Genomic DNA, 19,368 nt, shown 5'->3' with positions numbered 1-19,368 from the left:
AAAAAGAATCTGTGCAAAATTTCAGCTCAATATCTCTACTTTTAAAGACTGTAGCGTGATTTCAACAGACAGACGGACAGACGGACGGACATGTCTAGATCGTCTTAGATTTTTGCGCTGATCAAGAATATATATACTTTATAGGGTCGTAAATGGATATTTCGATGTGTTGCAAACGGAATCTCAAATGAATATACCCCCATCCTTCGGTGGTGGGTATAAAAATGAGATAATGAGCTGAAATTTTGCAGAGATTCTTTTTACGTCCATACGCTGGCTAAGTTCGAAGATGGGAAATATCGGACTATATCTTGATGTAGCCCCCATACAGACTGACAGAAAGACGTTTATTATCAGACTTTGCTGAAATTTCAGACAGTGAGTTGTGTTAGGCCACTCGACATCCTTCTTTATTTTGGCTCAGATCGGTCCAGATTTGGATATAGCCCCCATATAGACCGATTTGCCGATTTAAGGTCTTTGCCCCTAAAAGCAATGTTTATTATCCGATTTTGCTGAAATTCGGAACAGTGAGTTGAGTTAGACTAGTCGACATCCTTCTTCAGTTTGGACCAGATCGGTCCAGATTTGGATATAGCTGCCATATAGACCGATCTCTCGATTTAAGGCCCATAAAAGGCGCATTTATTGCCCGATTTCGCTAAAATCTGGAACATTGAGGTGTGTTTGGCCATTCGACATCTTTTTTTTAAATTTGCTAAAGATCGGATCAGATTTGGATTTAGGTGACTTATAGTCCAATGTCTTGGTTTGTCCGATTTCGCCAAAATTTGGGACAGTGAGCTGTGCAGTGAGCTGAGCAGTGAGAATTGCGCCCTCATTTACAATCACAACCGACCTACGCTATTCAGAAGTATTTGTGCAAAATGTCATGACATTCAAGAATATTCGTACTTTATGTGGTCTTAGAGGTGTTGCAAATGGAATGAAAAAATTTGTACACCCCTATTCTATGGTGGAGGGTATACAAATGGTAAAGCAGCCATGTAAAAACTTCTTCCCAAAGAGCTGTCGCACTGCGGCACGCCGTTCGGACTCAGCTATAAAGTTTATGCCCCCTTATCATTGGCCTTAAACTTGAATCGGGGAGCACTTATTGATATGTGAGAAGTTTGACCCAGTTCCTTAATGGAATGTTAATGGGAAAATTTGCATATCATATAATAGACTAAACAGCCGTTTTATGGTCTAGAACAGTGAATAGTGTTAACTTAACGTCTTAACGTTTCCGATGAGTTTGGTCAAGAACGGATCATAGTTCGATATAGCTGCTAAGATTTCATAAATGTTGTATTGTTTCACTGGGCTTGACGTAATGAGGTTAATACGTATATCCGAGGTGTGGGTATCCAAAATTCGGACCAGCCTAACTTAATGAGTTTTTACCAATAAAACCGACCACCATAAGATGGGGGTATACTAATCTAGTCATTCCGTTTGTAACACCTCGAAATATTGATCTAGGACCCCATAAAATATATATATTTTTGATCGTCTCGATATTCTGAGTCGAACTAGCCATGTCCGTCCGTCCTTCCGTCTGCCGAAATCACGATAGCGATCGAATTTGAAATTTTGCACAGATACATAATACGGATGAAGGTCGTTGGGGATTGCAAATGGGCCATATCGGTTCTGATTTGGATATAGCTCCCATATAAACCGATTTCCCGATTTGACTTGTTGAGCCCCTGGAAGCCTCAATTTTCATCCGATTTGGCTGAAATTTTGCATGTTCTTGTTCTATTAAAATTTTCAACAACTGTGCCACATACGGTTCAAATTTGTGTATAACCTGTTATAGCCCCCACATAAACCGAACTCTGTATTTGACTTCTTGAGCACCTGGAAGCCTCAATTTTCATCCGATTTGGCTGAAATTTTGCACACAGTGTTATGCTGCCAATTTTGTGGGACTTAAGTTCACAGCCCCTGATTTTCTTTGTATTTCGACAGAATTTTACAAACATGCATTTACCTCATATTCGAGTTTCTTTTTCTTTGCTTTCATAGAATTAAATTCCATATGAGAATGTTCATTTCATTTCTCCTTTTCTTAGTTTAATTCTATTGTGAAGAACTTTAACAAAATCATTGATATATTAGTTCGTTCTCTTATTTCAGGCGAACATCCGGAAGCCATGCAGACAGAGTCCGGTTCCGCTTGCCATGGTTCCGGGCTTACCATGACCATCGTTATGCTGCCGCTGCTGCTACTCCATTTTGTACTGCACTACAAGCCACAATTTATATTTTGGAACATGCGGACTAATCGAAAGAACAACGAAACCATAACCACCACTGAGCTAACCACCAATGAAACCACATCATCAACAGATCACACTTCCACACTCAATGGCAGCGACCATGGGCCATTGACCATGGACCGGAAAATCAACGATTTGCATAAACTTCAACAGAAATGTGGCAAAAAAAGGCAAAGTAATATCGTCTGCTGACAGCATGGTGGTGGTCCGGGCACTAATGGTCATCCGTCGCGGAATAAGCACCATTGTCCAGCACTTGTCCAGCAACAATCTAGTAACAACCGACATCAAACACACCAACAGCTGAAGCATTTAAGTTGATACACAAGCAGAGGAGTAAGCATTTTTTTTATACCAAACGCAAACTTCATCTGGCTAGAATAGCAAAATCAAAGAAATAAATAAAGAAAAAAAAAATTAAAATCACCTAATAAATAAGAAACTTAACTAGAAAAGTAGATATAAGAAATTTTGTATAATAAGGAGAAATCAAATACCATTGCAAGACTATTAAGTCATAATTAAAGACTAGTGTAATTTTATATTTAAAGAAAACAAGCAAAAGCGTGCTAAGTTCGGCCGGGCCGAATCTTATATACCCTCCACCATGGATCGCATTTGCCGAGTTCTTCTCCCGGCATCTCTTCTTAGGCAAAAAAGGATATAAGAAAAGATTTGCTCTGCTATTATTATATTATTACATGTTGGAGACCTGTGTAAAATGTCAGCCAATTCAAATAAGAATTGCGCCCTTTGGGGGCTCAAGAAGTAAAATAGAGAGATCGATTTATATGGGAGCTGTATCGGGCTATAGACCGATTTAGATCATAATAAACACGTATGTGAATGGTCATGAGAGGATCCGAAATTTCCAAATTCAAAATTTCAGGCAAATCGGATAATAATTGCGACCTCTAGAGGCTCAAGAGTCAAGATCCCAGATCGGTTTATATGATAGCTATATCAGTTTATGAACCGATTTGAACCATATTTGACGCAGTTGGTGAAAGTAAGAATAAAATACGTCTTGCAAAATTTCAGCCAAATCGGATAAGAATTGCGCACTCTAGAGGCTGAAGAAGTCAAGACCCAAGATCGGTTTATATGGCAGCTATATCAGGTTATGGACCAATTTGAACCCTACTTGGCACATTTATTGGATATCATAACAAAACACGTCGTGCAAAATTTCATTCCAATCGGATAATAATTGCGACCTCTAGAGGCTCAAGAGTCAAGATCCCAGATCGGTTTATATGACAGCTATATCAGTTTATGAACCGATTTGAACCATATTTGACGCAGTTGGTGAAAGTAAGAATAAAATACGTCTTGCAAAATTTCAGCCAAATCGGATAAGAATTGCGCACTCTAGAGGCTGAAGAAGTCAAGACCCAAGATCGGTTTATATGGCAGCTATATCAGGTTATGGACCAATTTGAACCCTACTTGGCACATTTATTGGATATCCTAACAAAACACGTCGTGCGAAATTTCATTCCAATCGGATAAGAATTGCGCACTCTAGAGGCTCAAGAAGTCAAGACCCCAGATCGGTTTATATGGCAGCTATATCAGGTTATGGACCGATTTGAACTATACTTGGCATAGTTATTCGATATCATAACAAAATACGTCGTGCAAAATTTCATTCCAATCGGATAAGAATTGCGCACTCTAGAGGCTGAAGAAGTCAAGACCCCAGATCGGTTTATATGACAGCTATATAAGGTTAAGGACCGATTTGAACCATACCTGGCACAGTTGTTGGATATCATAACGAAAAACGTCGTGCAAAATTTCATTCCAATCGGAGAAGAATTGCGCACTCTAGAGGCTCAAGAAGTCAAGACCCAAGATCGGTTTATATGGCAGCTATATCAAAACATGGCCCATTTACAATACCAACCGACCTACACTAATAAGAAGTAGTTGTGCAAACTTTCAAGCGGATAGCTTTACTCCTTCGGAAGTTAGCGTGCTTTCGACAGACGGACAGACGGACGGACGGACGGACGGACGGACGGACGGACAGACGGACGGACGGACAGACGGACGGACGGACGGACAGACAGACGGACGGACGGACGGACAGACGGACGGACGGACAGACAGACGGACAGACGGATGGACGGACAGACGGACGGACGGACAGACGGACGGACGGACGGACGGATGGACATGGCTAGATCGACATAAAATGTCGCGACGATCAAGAATATATATACTTTATGGGGTCTCAGACGAATATTTCGAGTAGTTACAAACAGAATGACGATATTAGTATACCCCCCATCTTATGGTGGAGGGTATAAAAAAAGAAATTGAAAGGAAAGTGGTAGACATTCGAGCAACTTGAAGTTCAATTTCATTTACCAAACCTTCATATTTATATTGAAACCAAAAATGGATGGTAAATGTCTATATCTTTTTTTTCTCTTGGGTAATATGCAGAATTGAGAGCACTATGAATATCTGGTCCATGGTGAATTTGTCAGGATTTACTCGTTGAATATAGTTTATAATCTTTCGCAAGGTGACTTTGTCACATACTGTCTTGTCCTTTTTATACCCTACACCACCACTGTGGTACAGGGTATTATAGATTTGTGCATATGTTTGTAACACCCAGAAGAATGTGATATGGACCTATTGATTAGTATACCGATCGACTCAGAATCACTTTCTGATTCAATTTAGCTATGTCCGTCTTTCTGTATGTCCGCCCGTCTGTCCATGTTAATTTGTGTACAAAGTACAGGTCGCAATTTTCATCTGATCGTCGTCGGCCAAGAGACAAAGTCTATTGAAATTGGAAAAAGCCGCTTCAGATTTGGATATAGCTCCCATATATATGTTCGTCCGATTTGCAGTAATATTGCAATAAAATTGCCATTTTTTAACTGATTCTCTCGAAATTTGGCAGGAACGATTTTCTTATAACTCTTCCACATATACGTCCGATTTGCAGTAATATTGCAATAAAATGGTCATTTGTTAACCGATTTTCTTAAATTTTGGGAGAAAGAATTTTCTCTTGTTTGGTTTTTGTTTCTCTTGTTTGGTTTTTGTTTTTGGAATCGTTTATGTTTGAGAAAAAATCATGAAAATCCGTTAAAATAGAAATTTGCCAAAACAGTTTCAGTGTGATTCGGGTTAAACCAGTTCAACTACCAAATTGCATGTTGAATAAGTTTCCTTTATAAGATGTAAGGTAAAACTTAAATATTTTATTTAATGTTCCCTCTGCAAAATTCTCCCACTTCCCTAAAATAGGTAGTAAACAATCTGTAAAACAGTTCCATACTACTTAGAGCTAAATCTCTAGAAATATACTACACTATTTATCATAATAAAATACATTTCAAATGTAAATATGTAAGTAGTATTTTCAAAAAGAAAAAAATAAGTATAATAAATGAAATAAACAAATAGAAACATTCGACAAAGAGAAACAGAATTGCTGTTTTATTTCAATATAAGAAAATATATTTTAAGAAGATAAAAAAATTATATAATCAATAAGACAAATGATTTCGAAGTATTAGCCACTTGAATTGTTGAAATAAATTCTGGTAACTTTTAAAGCTTCTGTAGGGGACAAACCTTTTCATATGTAAAACAATATCCACGCGATGACATTTTACAAATAAATACCAAAATAAATGTACAGAAACACGTTCACTTGTTTCACTATAAATGAGATTTAAGGTATGTATATCTCCTGGAAAACTTAAGGGAAATGAAATCAAGTTCGACTTTGAATATGCACCACTACATGTGAATTTCTCAATCAGTATAAACTACAACACCACTGTGATACAGGGTATTATAACTTTTTGCATTTATTGATGAGTATACCTATCGGCTTCCGAATGTCGCCCAAGTCACTTTTAAGGTCCAAGGACGAACGCCATGGATTTTGAGGAAAATCGGTCCAGATTTAAATATCGCTCCCGCACAGACGCTTCCAGGGGGTAAGAATTTTTGAGATTTTTGATCATTTTTATACCCACTACCGAAGGATATCAATTTTATCATTCCGTTTGCAACACAGCGAAAAATCCATTTCCAACCTTATAAAGTATATATATTTGTGATCGTTGCAAAAATCTAAGACGATCTAGCCATATCCGCCCGTCTGTCCGTCTGTCTGTTGAAATCACGCAACAGTCTTTAAAAATAGAGATATTGAGCTAAAACTTTACACAGATGCTTTTTTTCCATAAGCAAGTTAAGTTCGAAAATGGTCTATATAGAACTACATCTTGATATAGTCCCATATAGAGCAATCCGCAGATTTAGGTTCTGAGGCCCATAAAAGCCACATTTATTATCCGATTTTGCTGAAATTTGGGCCAGTGACATCCTTCTACAATTTGGATTAGGTCGGTTCAGATTTGGATATAGCTACCATATAGACCGATCTCTCATTTTAAGGTTTTGGGCCCATAAAAGGCGCATTTACTGCCCGATTTTGCCAAAGGACAGTGAGTTGTGTTAGGGCAGTCGACATACTTCTTTAATTTGGCTCATATCGGTCCAGATTGGGATATAGCTGCCATATAGACCGATCTCTTGATTTAAAGTGTTGGCCCCATAATAGGCGCATTTATAATCCGATTTCGCTGAAATTTGACACAGTGACTTATGTTAGGCTTTCCAACATCCGTGGTTCAAATCGATCTATTTTTGGATATGGCTACAAAATATACCTATATTTTGTTCTTCAAAATTGAACAATGACTTGTACTTATTAGACCACTCAATATTCGTGTGGAATTTTGTCCAAATCGGACCATATTTCGATATAGCTGCTATGGGGGCATAAATAATGCATTATACCCCAGATTATGACGAAAGGTGGTTTACATATGTACCCAATGTGGTGGGTATCCAAAGTTCGGCCAGGCCGAACTTAACGCCTTTTTACTTGTTTAGAATTTTTTAAGCGGTGCTTTTCCTCTCCTAATGCCTGCAACATTTATGAGGTACTATGCCATATAAAGATTTCGCCCCAAATTTCTCACTTTGGCTATAAAAATCGGGCCCCTCATCATTGAGCTTAATCATGATTTGATGTGTGAGAAGTTTGTCCCTGTGACTTAATGGAATATTCCTGCTAAAAATTTAAACAATGGAAAATTTAGATTAAGGGCATAATTTGATTCTACATACCAAACTTCTGTCAAATCAGCAAAATTTAAAGCTTGTTAGAACCGAACAGGGATAATCGTGAGACCGGTTTATATCGGAGCTATACCAGGTAATGGACCGATATGGACCGTACATGGCGAAGTTGTTGGAAGTCATAACAGAATACGAAGTGTCCAATTTTAGCTAAATAGGACAAAAATTGCGGCTTCCATTGGCTCAAGAAATCAAATCGGGAGACCGGCTTCTATGGGAGCTATATCAGGTTATAGACCGATTTAGGCCGTACTAGACACAGTTGTAAGAAGCTATAGCAGAGCACTACATACAAAACCGCATACAAATTGCAGCTTCCAGGGGCTCAAGTAGTCAAATCGGGAGCTATACCAGGTTATGGGCCGATTTGAACCGTACTTTGCACAGTTGTTGGAAATCAAAGCGGAACACTGTCTACAAAAATGTTAGCTAAATCGGACAAAAATTACGGCTTCCAAGGGATTAAAAATTTAAATAGGGAGTTTGGTTTATATGGGAGCTATATCAGGTTATAAACCGATTTGATCCGTACTTGGCATAGTTGTTTGAAGTCGTAACAAACCGCTATCTGCAAAGTTTTAGCTACATCGGAAAAAAATTGCGGCTCCCAGGGGCTCAAGAAATAAAATCGGGACATCGGTTTATATGGGAGCTATATCAGGTCATTGACGGATTTCAACCTTGGTTGGCATTGCGGTTGGAAGTCGTAGCAGAACACTACATGCACAGTTGCAGCCAAATCGGACAAACATTGGTGCTTGTAAGGGCTCAAGAAGTCAAACCGTGAGATCGGTTTATATGGGAGCTATATATAAATCTGAACCGAAATGGCCAATCGAAACCCAACGACCCTTATCAATATTAAGTATCTTTGCAAAATTTCAGCCTGCTAGCTTTACGCGTTCGACCTCTTTCGTTATTTCGACGGACGGACGGACCCATGTCGCCACAGAACGTCGAGACGATCAAGAATGTATGTAAAGGGTGATTTTTTTGAGGTTAGGATTTTCATGCATTAGTATTTGACAGATCACGTGGGATTTCAGACTTGGTGTCAAAGAGAAATATGCTCAGTATGCTTTGACATTTCATCATGAATAGACTTACTAACGAGCAACGCTTGCAAATCATTGAATTTTATTACCAAAATCAGTGTTCGGTTCGAAATGTGTTCAAATTTTGACAAATTTTGTTCAGCGATGAGGCTCATTTCTGGTTGAATGGCTACGTAAATAAGCAAAATTGCCGCATTTGGAGTGAAGAGCAACCAGAAGCCGTTCAAGAACTGCCCATGCATCCCGAAAAATGCACTGTTTGGTGTGGTTTGTACGCTGGTGGAATCATTGGACCGTATTTTTTCAAAGATGCTGTTGGACGCAACGTTACGGTGAATGAACACATTTCGAACCGAACACTGATTTTGGTAATAAAATTCAATGATTTGCAAGCGTTGCTCGTTAGTAAGTCTATTCATGATGAAATGTCAAAGCATACTGAGCATCTTTCTCTTTGACACCATGTCTGAAATCCCACGTGATCTGTCAAATACTAATGCATGAAAATCCTAACCTCAAAAAAATCACCCTTTATATATACTTAATAAGGTTCTAGACAAATACTTCGAAGTCTACAAACGGAATGACTAGTTAACCCCCATCCTATGGTTGTGGATATAAAAATGAATATACGCCCACCCTTCAGAGGTGAATATAAGGAATTACAATACAAGTGAGAATATGTGCCGATAACAAAGAGCTTTATTCGTATTTAACTTACAAAAGAAATGTTTTGTGAATACAGAAAGTGACACCACATATGTAAACATCATGTAGTTTAGTTGTACCTTCAACCTGCGTTCAAATGCTTTCGGCAAAGGGACAAATGAACATGACTAAATCGGCTTCTTCCAATTCACAATATTTTTATACCCTCCATCATAGAATGCGGGTATACTAATTTGGTCATTCTGTTTGTAACTCCTCGAAATATTCATCTAAGACCTCATAAAGTATATATATTCTCGATCGTATTGACATTTTAAGTTGATCTAGCCATGACTGTTCGTCCGTTCGTACGTCCGTATGTCCGTCCATCTGTTTGTCGACATCACGCTAACTTTCGAAGGAGTAATTCTAGCCACTTGAAATTTTGCACAAATACTTCATATTAGTGTAGGTCTATTGGGGTTGTAAATGGGCCATATCGGTAAATGCTTTGATATGACTGCCATATAAACCGATCTTGAATCTTGACTACTTGAGCCACTAGATGGCATAATGAGTTCTGTTATGACTTCCAAAAACTGTGCTAAGTATGGTTGAAATGGGTCCATAACCTGATATAGCATATAAACCTATCTGGGGTCTTGACTTCTTGAGCGTTCAGAGTGCGCAGTTCCTATCCGATTTGGCTGAAATTTTGCACGATGTGTTTCGTTATGACTTTCAACAACTGTGCTCAGTATGGTTGAAATCGGTCCATAACTTGATATAGCTGCCATATAAACCGATCTTAGATCTTGATTTCTTGAGCCACTAGAGGGCTCAATTTTCATCCATGGCTGAAAGCGTGGATTGGCTGTTTTGATATGACTTTCAAAAACTGTGGTGAGTGTGGTTCAAATCGGTACACAACCTGATATAGCTGCCATATGAACCGATCTGGGATCTTAACTTCTAAGTTTTACAAAATGACTTCTATTATGGTCTCCAACATTCAATTCAATTACGGTCCGAATCGGATTATAACTTGACAATATCATAGCAATTTCTTTCTTTTATCCTTTGTTTGCCTAAAAAGAGATATCGGCAAAAGGACTCGTCAAATGCGATCTATGGTGGAGGGTATATAAGATTCGGCCCGGCCGAACATACTCGTTTTCCTTATTGTAAAGCTTACCTCAAAATGCCATGACAGCCAAAAGGAAATAATAATTTTTAATCTATTAATAAAGAGCGCATATTTATATTTTGAAATTAAGATATAAGAAAGGGTTTATTAAATGCAAATTACCACCATTCTCATTTCATGTCATGCACAGAAAAATATTTTCCATTTTCTTCCCATTAGAATTCTTGTCTTTTTGGTTTGACGAAGGCTAAAATCACAATTAGAAAATAGTAATAAATCTTACTTACTCCTCATCGTCGTCATCGTCTTCCTTGTTGTCCTTTAACCCAAATTACCCTTTTTTCGAATTAAGCTTCCTTAATACACTGCTCAGTGAAACAAAAGAGTGCGCAAATAATCAACAAAAGATTTATGCCCTATGGCTTGACCACTGTACTGTAATAATAGTTCCTTTTTATACCCTCCACCATAAGATGGGGGGTATACTAATATCGTCATTCTGTTTGTAACTACTCGAAATATTCGTCTGAGACCCCATAAAGTATATATATTCTTGATCGTCGCGACATTTTATGTCGATCTAGCCATGTCCGTCCGTCTGTCTGTCGAAAGCACGCTAACTTCCGAAGGAGTAAAGCTAGCCGCTTGAAATTTTGCACAAATACTTCTTATTAGTGTAGGTCGGTTGGTATTGTAAATGGGCCATATCGGTCCATGTTTTGATATAGCTGCCATATAAACCGATCTTGGGTCTTGACTTCTTGAGCCTCTAAGGTGCGCAATTCTTATCCGATTGGAATGAAATTTTGCGCGACGTGTTTTGTTATGATATCCAACAAATGTGCCAAGTATGGTTCAAATCGGTCCATAACCTGATACAGCTGTCATATAAACCGATCTTGGGTCTTGACTTCTTGAGCCTCTAGAGTGCGCAATTCTTATCCGATTGGAATGAAATTTTGCAATACGTGTTTTGTTATGATATCCAACAACTGTGTTAAGAATAGTTCAAATCGGTCCATAACCTGATATAGCTGCCATATAAACCGATCTTGGGTCTTGACTTCTTGAGCCTCTATAGTGCGCAATTCTTATCCGATTGGAATGAAATTTTGCACGACGTGTTTTGTTACGATATCCGACAACTGCGCCAAGTATGGTTCAAATCGCTTCATAACCTGATATAGCTGTTATATAAAAATAGATCTGGGATCTTGACTTCTTGAGCCTCTAGAGGTCGCAATTATTATCCGATTTGCCTGAAATTATGTACTACGGATCCTCTCATGACCATCAACATACGTGTTTATTATGATCTGATTCGGTCTATAGCCCGATACAGCTCCCATATAAATCGATCTCCCTATTTTACTTCTTGAGCCCCCAAGGGGCGCAACTCTTATTCGAATTGGCTGACATTTTACTCAGGTCTCCAACATGTAATAATACAATAATAGCAGAGCAAATCTTTTCTTATATCCTTTTTTGCCTAAGAAGAGATGCCGGGAGAAGAACTCGGCAAATGCGATCCATGATGGAGGGTATGTAAGATTCGGCCCGGCCGAACTTAGCACGCTTTTACTTGTTTCCTTTCATACGTTTGTAATTTGGTTTTGGGAAGAAAAGTGAAAAAATAATATTGGAGGGGAGAGAGGGCTCTACTGTGTTGGTTGTGTACACACCCTACTTCATGAATAGTACTTAACAACTAGGAATCGAATTAATGAACCCAAACCGAATAAATTTGCTGTAGTTTTCAGCCATCATGGTATGTCCGACATAACGCGTATCGTTTAGGTTCAAACTAAAATATTTTGCAGAGGTTTCAGCTTTGTAAAAACCTATGAACGCAAAGATACAGATACAATCGTCGGTTTGTTGCACAGCAAACACTATGGCCCAAAATTGTCGTTTAAAACAAACAAGTAAAATCTTGTTAAGTTCGGCCGGGCCGAATTTTAAATACCCTCCACCATGGATCGCATTTGTCGAGTTCTTTTCCCGGCAACTCTTCTTGGGCAAAAAAGGATAAAAGAAAAGATTTGCTCTGCTATTAGAGCGATATCAAGATACGGACCACAATTAAATTATATGTTGGAGACCTGTGTAACATGTCAGCCAATTCGAATAAGAATTGCGCCCTTTAGCGGCTCAAGGGGGTAAAATAGAGCAATCGATTTGTATGGGAGATGTATCAGGTAATAGAAGGATTCCGACCATAATAAACACCTATGTTGATGGTCATCAGAGGATCCGTCGAAAAAAATTTCAGGCACATCGGATAATAATTGCGACCTCTACAGGCTCAAGAAATCAAGATCCCAGATCGGTTATGAACCTTATTTGCCACAGTTGTTAGATATCATAACAAAATACTTTGTGAAAATTGCATTCCAATCGGATTAGAATTGCGCACTCTAGAGGCTCAAGAAGTCAAGACCCAAGATCGGTTTACATAGCAGCTATATCAGGTTATGGACCGATTTGAACCATACTTGGCACAGTTGTTGGATATCATAAAAAAACAGGTTGTGCAAAATTTCATTCCAATCAGATAAGAATTGCGCCCTCTAGAGGCTCAAGAAGTCAAGACCCAAGATCGGTTTATATGGCAGCTATATCAAAACATGAACCGATATGGTCTATTTACAATCCCAACCGACCTACACTAATCGGAAGTATTTATGCAAGATTTCAAGCGGCTAGCTTTACTCCTTCGGAAGTTAGCGTGCTTTCGACAGACAGACGGACGGACGGACATGGCTAGATCGACATAAAATGTCACGACGATCATGAATATATATACTTTATGGGGTCTCAGACGAATATTTCGAGTAGTTACAAACAGAATGACGAAATTAGTATTCCGCTTATCTTATGGTGAAGGTTATAAAAATAAACCCTTTTTAAGAAATTCGGAGACAGCTATAACTTGTTGGTGTTTATAAATTTAGAGCAAATCGGTACAGATTACGAAAAGTTTCCGCTATATATAGCTGGCACGAATTACTACGAAGTTCACACTGGTCTTTATGTAAAACTATAAACAACACTTGCGTGATATCTTGTTCCTAAACTCGCAGAATGATCAAGCGCACATACGAACATTTTATCCTACGAAGGAATTATACCCAACACCACTACTGTGGTACAGGGTATTACAACTTAGTGAATTTGATTTAAGGTCTTGGGCCCGTGAGTTATGTTAGGCCCTCCAACACAGTTCTTCGATTTGGCCCAGATCGATCCAGATTTCGATATATGTGCCATATAGACCGATCTCTCGATTTAAGGTCTTGGACCCATAAAAATCGCATTTATTGTCCGATTTTACCAAAATTTCAGACAGTGAGCTGTGTTAGGCCAGTCAACATCCTTCTTCAAGTTGGCCTAGATCGGTCCAGATTTAGATATAGCTGCCTTATAGACCGATCTCTCGATTTAAGGTTTTTGGCCCATAAAAGGCGCATTCATTGTCCGATTTCTCCGAAATTTGGGAAAGTGAGTTGCGTTAGGCTCGTCGATAACTTTCTGCAATTTGGCCCAGATCGGTTTAGATTTGGGTATAGCTTCGGGACAGTGCGTTGTTCTAGGCCCTTCAACATTCTCTTTCAATTTGGCTTAGATCGGTCAAGATTTGGATGTAGCTGCCATATAGACCGATCTCTCGATTTATGGTTTTGGGCCCAATAAATGCGCATTCATTGTCCGATTTCGCCGAAATTTGGGAAAGTGAGTTGCGTTAGGCTTGTCGATAACTTTCTGCAATTTGGCCCAGATCGGTTTAGATTTGGGTATAGCTGCCTTATAGACCGATCTCTCGATTTAAAGTTTTGGGGCAATAAAAGGCGCATTTATTGTCCGATTTCGCCGAAATTTTGGACAGTGAGTTGTATTAACCTCTTCTATTTGGCACTCTTCAATTTGGGCCAGATTGGATCAGATTTGGATATTGCTGCCATATAGACTGATCCCTCGATTTAAAGCCTTGGCCTCATAAAAGGCGCATTTATAATCCACTTTCGCTGAAATTTGACACAGTGACTTTTTTTTCGACATCCGTGTCGTATATAGTTCAGATCGTTCTATATTTGGATATGGCTACCAAAACAGACCAATATTTTGTTCTACAAAATTTAACAATGACTTTTACTTATTAGACCACTCAATACCACGTGGAATTTGGTCCAAATCGGATAAAGCTGCTAGAGGGGCATAAATTACGCATTTTTCACCGGATTAAGACAAAGGGTGGTTTAAATATATACCCGAGGTGGCCCGGCCGAACTTAACGCCCTTTTACTTGTTTTTGATTCGGTCTACTCTTAGTAGTTTACAATGCATTACATTAAGTATCAATTTAAAATTTCGCTGCGTCTCAACCGGAATGAAAAAATTAATATACCCTCAACGTATAGGTAAGGATTGCCAGAATAAGCTCTACATTAAGTGAGCGAGCACTGCGAGTGTTTTGTTAAAAAACGAAAGCAAAAACCATAAGAAATTTGTAAATTTTGTGGCATTTTTATACCCTCCACCATAAGATGGGGGGTATACTAATTTCGTCATTCTGTTTGTAACTACTCGAAATATTCGTCTGAGACCCCATAAAGTATATATATTCTTGATCGTCGTAACATTTTATGTCGATCTAGCCATGTCCGTCCGTCTGTCCGTCTGTCCGTCCGTCCGTCCGTCCGTCCGTCCGTCCGTCCGTCCGTCCGTCCGTCCGTCCGTCCGTCTGTCTGTCGAAAGCACGCTAACTTCCGAAGGAGTAAAGCTAGCCGCTTGAAATTTTGCACAAATACTTCTTATTAGTGTAGGTCGGTTGGTATTGTAAATGGGCCATATCGGTCCATGTTTTGATATAGCTGCCATATAAACCGATCATGGGTCTTGATTTCTTGAGCCTCTAGAGTGCGCAATTCTTATCCGATTGGAATGAAATTTTGCACGACGTGTTTCGTTATAATATCCAACAACTGCGACAAGTATAGTTCAAATCGGTCCATAACCTGATATAGCTGCCATATAAACCGATCTTGGGTCTTGACTTCTTGAGCCTCTAGAGAGCGCAATTCTTATCCGATTGAAATGAAATTTTGCACGACATGTTGTGTTATTATATCCAACAACTGTGCCAGGAATGGTTCAAATCGGTCCATAACCTGATATAGCTGCCATATAAACCGATCTTGGGTCTTGACTTCTTGAGCCTCTAGCGTGCGCAATTCTTATCCGATCAGAATGAAATTTTGCACGACGTGTTTTGTTATTATATTCAACAACTGTGCCAAGTATGGTTCAAATCGGTCCATAACCTGATATAGCTGCCATATAAACCGATCTTGGGTCTTGACTTCTTGAGCCTCTAGAGAGCGCAATTCTTATCCGATTGAAATGAAATTTTGCACGACGTGTTTTGTTATGGTACCCAACAACTGTGCCAAGTATGGTTTAAATCGGTCCATAACCTGATATAGCTGCCATATAAACCGATCTTGGGTCTTGACTTCTTGAGCCTCTAGAGTGCGCAATTCTTATGCGATTGAAATGAAATTTTGCACGACGTGTTTTGTTATGGTTCCCAATAACTGTGCCAAGTATGGTTCAAATCGGTCCATAACCTGATATAGCTGCCATATAAACCGATCTTGGGTCTTGACTTCTTGAGCCTCTAGAGGGCACAATTCTTATCCGATTTGAATGAATTTTTGCACGGAGTATTTCGTTATGATATCCAACAACTGTGCCAAGTATGGTTGAAATCGGTCCATAACATTATATAGCTGTCATATAAACAGATCTGGGCATTTGAGTTCTTGAGCTTTTAGAGGGCGCAACATATTTTATTTTTACTTTCAACAACTGTGTCAAATAAGGTTCAAATCGGTTCATAACCTGATAGAGCTGCCATATAAACCGATCTGGGATCTTGACTTCTTGACCCCTAGAGGTCGCAATTATTATCCGATATGCCTGAAATATTGTACGACGGATCCTCTCATGACAATCAACAAACGTGTTTATTATGGTCTTATTCGGTCTATAGATACAGATCCCATATAAATACAGATCCCATATAAATCGTTCTCTCTATTTTACTTCGTGAGCCCCAATGGGCGCAATTCTTATACGAATTGGCTGAAATTTTACACAGGTCTCCAACATATAATTTAATTGTGGTCCGAACCGGACCATATCTTGATATCGTTTTAATAGCAAAGCAACTCTTTTCTTATATCCTTTTTTGCCTAAGAAGAGATGCCGGGAAAAGAACTCGACAAATGCGATCCATGGTGGAGGGTATATAAGATTCGGCCCGGCCGAACTTAGCATGCTTTTACTTGTTCATTCTTTTTGTGCGCAGCATTTCATTCCTTTCAGTTGCACTAATACGTCAAGATTAGTTGCCAGCAATGTTTTCCTTTTTCTGGCATTACGATTTTCATCCTTCATTGACTTTTATTTTCTAATTGTAAGGTTTTCTGGCATTTTAAACATTTCGCAATATCCTAGTTTTCCTTTGTTGGCTCTTTTCCCCCTTTTTATACCCTCCACCATAAGATGGGGGGTATACTAATTTCGTCATTCTGATTGTAACTACTCGAAATATTCATCTGAGACCCCATAAAGTATATATATTCTTGATCGTCGTGAAATTTTATGTCGATCTAGCCATGTCCGTCCGTCTGTCCGTCCGTCCGTCCGTCCGTCCGTCCGTCCGTCCGTCCGTCCGTCCGTCCGTCCGTCTGTCTGTCGAAAGCACGCTAACTTCCGAAGGAGTAAAGCTAGCCGCTTGAAATTTTGCACAAATACTTCTTATTAGTGTAGGTCGGTTGGTATTGTAAATGGGCCATATCGGTCCATGTTTTGATATAGCTGCCATATAAACCGATCTTGGGTCTTGACTTCTTGAGCCTCTAGAGTGCGCAATTCTTATCCGATTGGGATGAAATTTTGCACGACGTGTTTTGTTATAATATCCAAAAACTGTGCCAAGTATGGTTCAAATCGGTCCATAACCTGATATAGCTGCCATATAAACCGATCTTGGGTCTTGAATTCTTGAGCCTCTAGAGTGCGCAATTCTTATCCGATTGGAATGAAATTTTGCACGACGTGTTTTGTTATAATATCCAACAACTGTGCCAAGTATGGTTTAAATCGGTTCATAACCTGATATAGCTGCCATATAAACCGATATGGGGTCTTGACTTCTTGAGCCTCTAGAGTGCGCAATTCTTATCCGATTGGAATGAAATTTTGCACGACGTGTTTTGTTATGATATCCAACAACTGTGCGAAGTATGGTTCAAATCGGTCCATAACCTTATATAGTTGTCATATAAACCGATCTTGGGTCTTGACTTCTTGGGCCTCTAGAGGGCGCAATTCTTATCCGATTAGGATGAAATTTTGCACGACGTGTTTTGTTATGATATCCAATAACTGTGCCAAGTATGGTTCAAATCGGTCCATAACCTGATATAGCTGCCATATAAACCGATCTTAGGTCTTGACTTCTTGAGCTTCTAGAGGGCTCAATTTCTATCCGATTTGGCTGAAATTTCGCAAGACGTTTTTTATTGTTACTTTCAACAACTATGTCAAATAAAGTACAAGTCGGTTCATAACCTGATATAGCTGCCATATAAACCGATCTGGGATCTTGACTTCTTGGGCCTCTAGAGGTCGCAATTATTATCCGATTTGCCTGAAATTTTGTACGACGGATTCTCTCATGACCATTAACATGTGTGTTTATTATGGTCTTAATTGGTCTATAGGCCGATACAGCTCCCATATAAATCGATCTCTCTATTTTAGTTCTTGAGCCCACAAAGGGCGCAATTCTTATTCGAATTGGCTGACATTTTACACAGGTCTCCAACATATAATTTAATTGTGGTCCAAACCGGACCATATCTTGATATCGCTTTAATAGCAGAGCAAATCTTTTCTTATATCCTTTTTTTTGCCTAAGAAGAGATGCCGGGAAAAGAACTCGACAAATGCGATCCATGGTGGAGGGTATATAAGATTCGGCCCGGCCGAACTTAGCACGCTTTTACTTGTTTTTGGCTTGCTTATCCATGTCCATTGTTGGCCAATTGTCCCATGTTTGTGTTGTGTTGTCATGGTCGTTGCTTTTCCCACAAATTTTCGCATTGCACACAAGGTAATGCTGATAAATTGTGATTCTGTTTCTGAATGGATATAATGGTGTTTATTTTTGGCTGTTTGTTCTTTTCGTTCCTTCCGCTTTCATAGTCAAAGACCATGCTCTGTTTTGGTTAAATAGAACATATCGCCTTCAGGTGTTTTGTTGGTGAAAGGGAAGGGAGAAAACAAAAAGTTGAATGTAAATTGCAAGCTTAGAGCATACAAACTGCACTTTCTAACCAAATTAGAGTATCAAATAGATACGAGTATGCATGCAAAATCGCTATTTGTTCTGATTTCACAAAACACTTTAAATGTTGTGGCCATGATACATAAGACATTCTAAACAACGCCGAAGAATTGAGTTATCGAGCTCGACATATACTCCAGCAATAGGTATCCTTCAAGCTAAACTTACTTACTTTACTTTTATTGGCTATGACCGCATATTTGACCCATTAACCGAGCTTACAATAGTCTTCCAAAGGGCTCGTTCTGCTGCACTACTTCTTCAATCTTTGGTACCAAGTTTCGAGATGACTTTTACCACTTTATCCCTCCATACTAATTTCGAATAACCATTATCGTATAAATAAAGGGTGATTTTTTTGAGGTTAGGATTTTCATGCATTAGTATTTGACAGATCACGTGGGATTTCAGACATGGTGTCAAAGAGAAAGATGCTCAGTATGCTTTGACATTTCATCATGAATAGACTTACTAACGAGCAACGCTTGCAAATCATTTTCAGTGAATGGGCAGAAAAGTGAAGTTGGCAGAAAATCCGCTTTTTTATCGACAAATTTTGTTCAGCGATGAGGCTCATTTCTGGTTGAATGGCTACGTAAATAAGCAAAATTGCCGCATTTGGAG

At 39.0% G+C, this 19,368-nt stretch overlaps 1 protein-coding gene across 1 annotated transcript in view; it reads left to right on the top strand.

Annotated features, from left to right (window-relative positions):
• The window catches only part of LOC106088346 (uncharacterized), a 331,585-nt gene extending 328,654 nt beyond the window's left edge, over window positions 1–2,931 (top strand). Inside the window, exon 8 of the mRNA XM_059361089.1 lies at window positions 2,146–2,931. Coding sequence (XP_059217072.1) covers window positions 2,146–2,480 — 335 coding nt within the window. The 3' untranslated portion in view covers window positions 2,481–2,931. The remainder of the gene's footprint in view (window positions 1–2,145) is intronic.
• Window positions 2,932–19,368: the final 16,437 nt, after the last annotated feature.

The sequence above is a fragment of the Stomoxys calcitrans genome, chromosome 1 (assembly GCF_963082655.1).
Source record: "Stomoxys calcitrans chromosome 1, idStoCalc2.1, whole genome shotgun sequence".
Classification (NCBI taxonomy): domain Eukaryota; kingdom Metazoa; phylum Arthropoda; class Insecta; order Diptera; family Muscidae; genus Stomoxys; species Stomoxys calcitrans.
This window is presented reverse-complemented; position numbering and strand designations above follow the sequence as displayed.